The sequence below is a fragment of the Nilaparvata lugens genome, chromosome 2 (assembly GCF_014356525.2).
Source record: "Nilaparvata lugens isolate BPH chromosome 2, ASM1435652v1, whole genome shotgun sequence".
Lineage (NCBI taxonomy): Eukaryota > Metazoa > Arthropoda > Insecta > Hemiptera > Delphacidae > Nilaparvata > Nilaparvata lugens.
The window spans coordinates 47349864-47351539 of NC_052505.1; the positions used below are offsets into that span (position 1 = coordinate 47349864).

Genomic DNA, 1676 nt, shown 5'->3' on the forward strand with positions numbered 1-1676 from the left:
ATTTGCGTAAATAAATTTGAATTTATTATTACTTTCAATGATATGAATGATGAAGACAAACATATATTTTCCATTACGGTAATGTTCATGGAAATATTCGTTTATGAATGATCTTTTAGCCTACCTGTCCAATTAAAACCAACCGATTTTGATATGAAATATTATTATATTATCATCCATGTTTATCTCTATTCCAGATATATCCGTTCCTAACTGTGATACATCTAAAACATTTAATGAATTGACTGAATTGGGGGATCCAACTTTGAAATACAAATCACAAGATAGACAGGAAACGCACTTTAATGAATTGGAATGCTCAAAATTACTGGATAATGGGGTATCGGTATCCAACTTATGCTACAACTCTTGCGATAACCCTGATTGTTACTGTGCACCTTACTGCATGATGCTAGAGGATATTCAAAGCAGATCTCAAAATTTTCAAGAAAATCAAACCGAAGATATTATTTATGGATACGAAAATGATATGCAACACTCCAAGGAAACACCAAATGAATTTTTTGTTGGATTCAAAGAAAATAATGAAGATGAAATTTACCCAAACATTGATGATAATGACGATGATTGTGATGGTTTGATGATTGATGAATGAAATTCAATTTGATGCAATCCAATGTGAATGTGTGAATATATGTCTTTATCTTCTTCTGAATTATTTTGAATGCTCCAAATCACATTGTTACTCTTCTATCACTACTCACTCATTTCGTATTTCCCCAACCAATCAAATGGTTTACGTATATCAACTTTATTATGTATATTTTCTTATATTAACTGAACCTGAATATATAGGGAAGTTTTTGTGAAAATACTGATTTTTTTCTTGAAACACACAACATTTTCTCTAATATTAATTAACTAGCAGGTAACCCGTGAATATATGTCTTTATCTTCTTCTGAATTATTTTGAATGCTCCAAATCACATTGTTACTCTTCTATCATACTCACTCATTTCGTATTTCCCCAACCAATCAAATGGTTTACGTATATCAACTTTATTATGTATATTTTCTTATATTAACTGAACCTGAATATATAGGGAAGTTTTTGTGAAAATACTGATTTTTTTCTTGAAACACACAACATTTTCTCTAATATTAATTAACTAGCAGGTAACCCGTGCTTCGCAAGGGTCTATTTAATAACTCAACAAACTGAAAACTTGACTTATTAATGAAATCAAAATAGAATTGAAAATAGGCCTATAAGAATCCTCGGTTGATTAAGAATTTATATGCAACATTTCAAGTAAATCAGTCCAGTAGTTCAGGCGTGATGATGCGTCAAACATAATTTTCCTATCCTTTACACGTGTATACGTGTATAAGCCAGTTCTTTCCTTCATTACAGTATACTAGTAAACTAGTAGAAGATGATAGATAGATGGTTTATCAGTATCTTTGAATTAGAATAACTTTTGGAAGGTCTGAGATATCGATGTGCGGTTTTCACCATACTTTCGCCATATTTTCTCTTGAAATCCTGTATCGAAATCATGTATCATAAATGACCGGCCACCTTCCAATTTAAAAAAATGAAGTTGGATTCAAAATGGCGGTTCAAAAATAGTGGACGAAATTTGGGTGTGACGGAAAACCTGTTTTTATTATTGGAATAGGATTTCCAATCATACCTATCTTCTAATTTTCCT

General features: G+C 31.0%; 1 protein-coding gene across 1 annotated transcript in view; it reads left to right on the plus strand.

The window, feature by feature from the left end:
- Positions 1-833, plus strand: part of LOC120349908 — a 23417-nt gene extending 22584 nt beyond the window's left edge. Inside the window, exon 2 of the mRNA XM_039421341.1 lies at positions 198-833. Coding sequence (XP_039277275.1) covers positions 198-616 — 419 coding nt within the window. The 3' untranslated portion in view covers positions 617-833. The remainder of the gene's footprint in view (positions 1-197) is intronic.
- The last annotated feature ends 843 nt before the right edge of the window (positions 834-1676 follow it).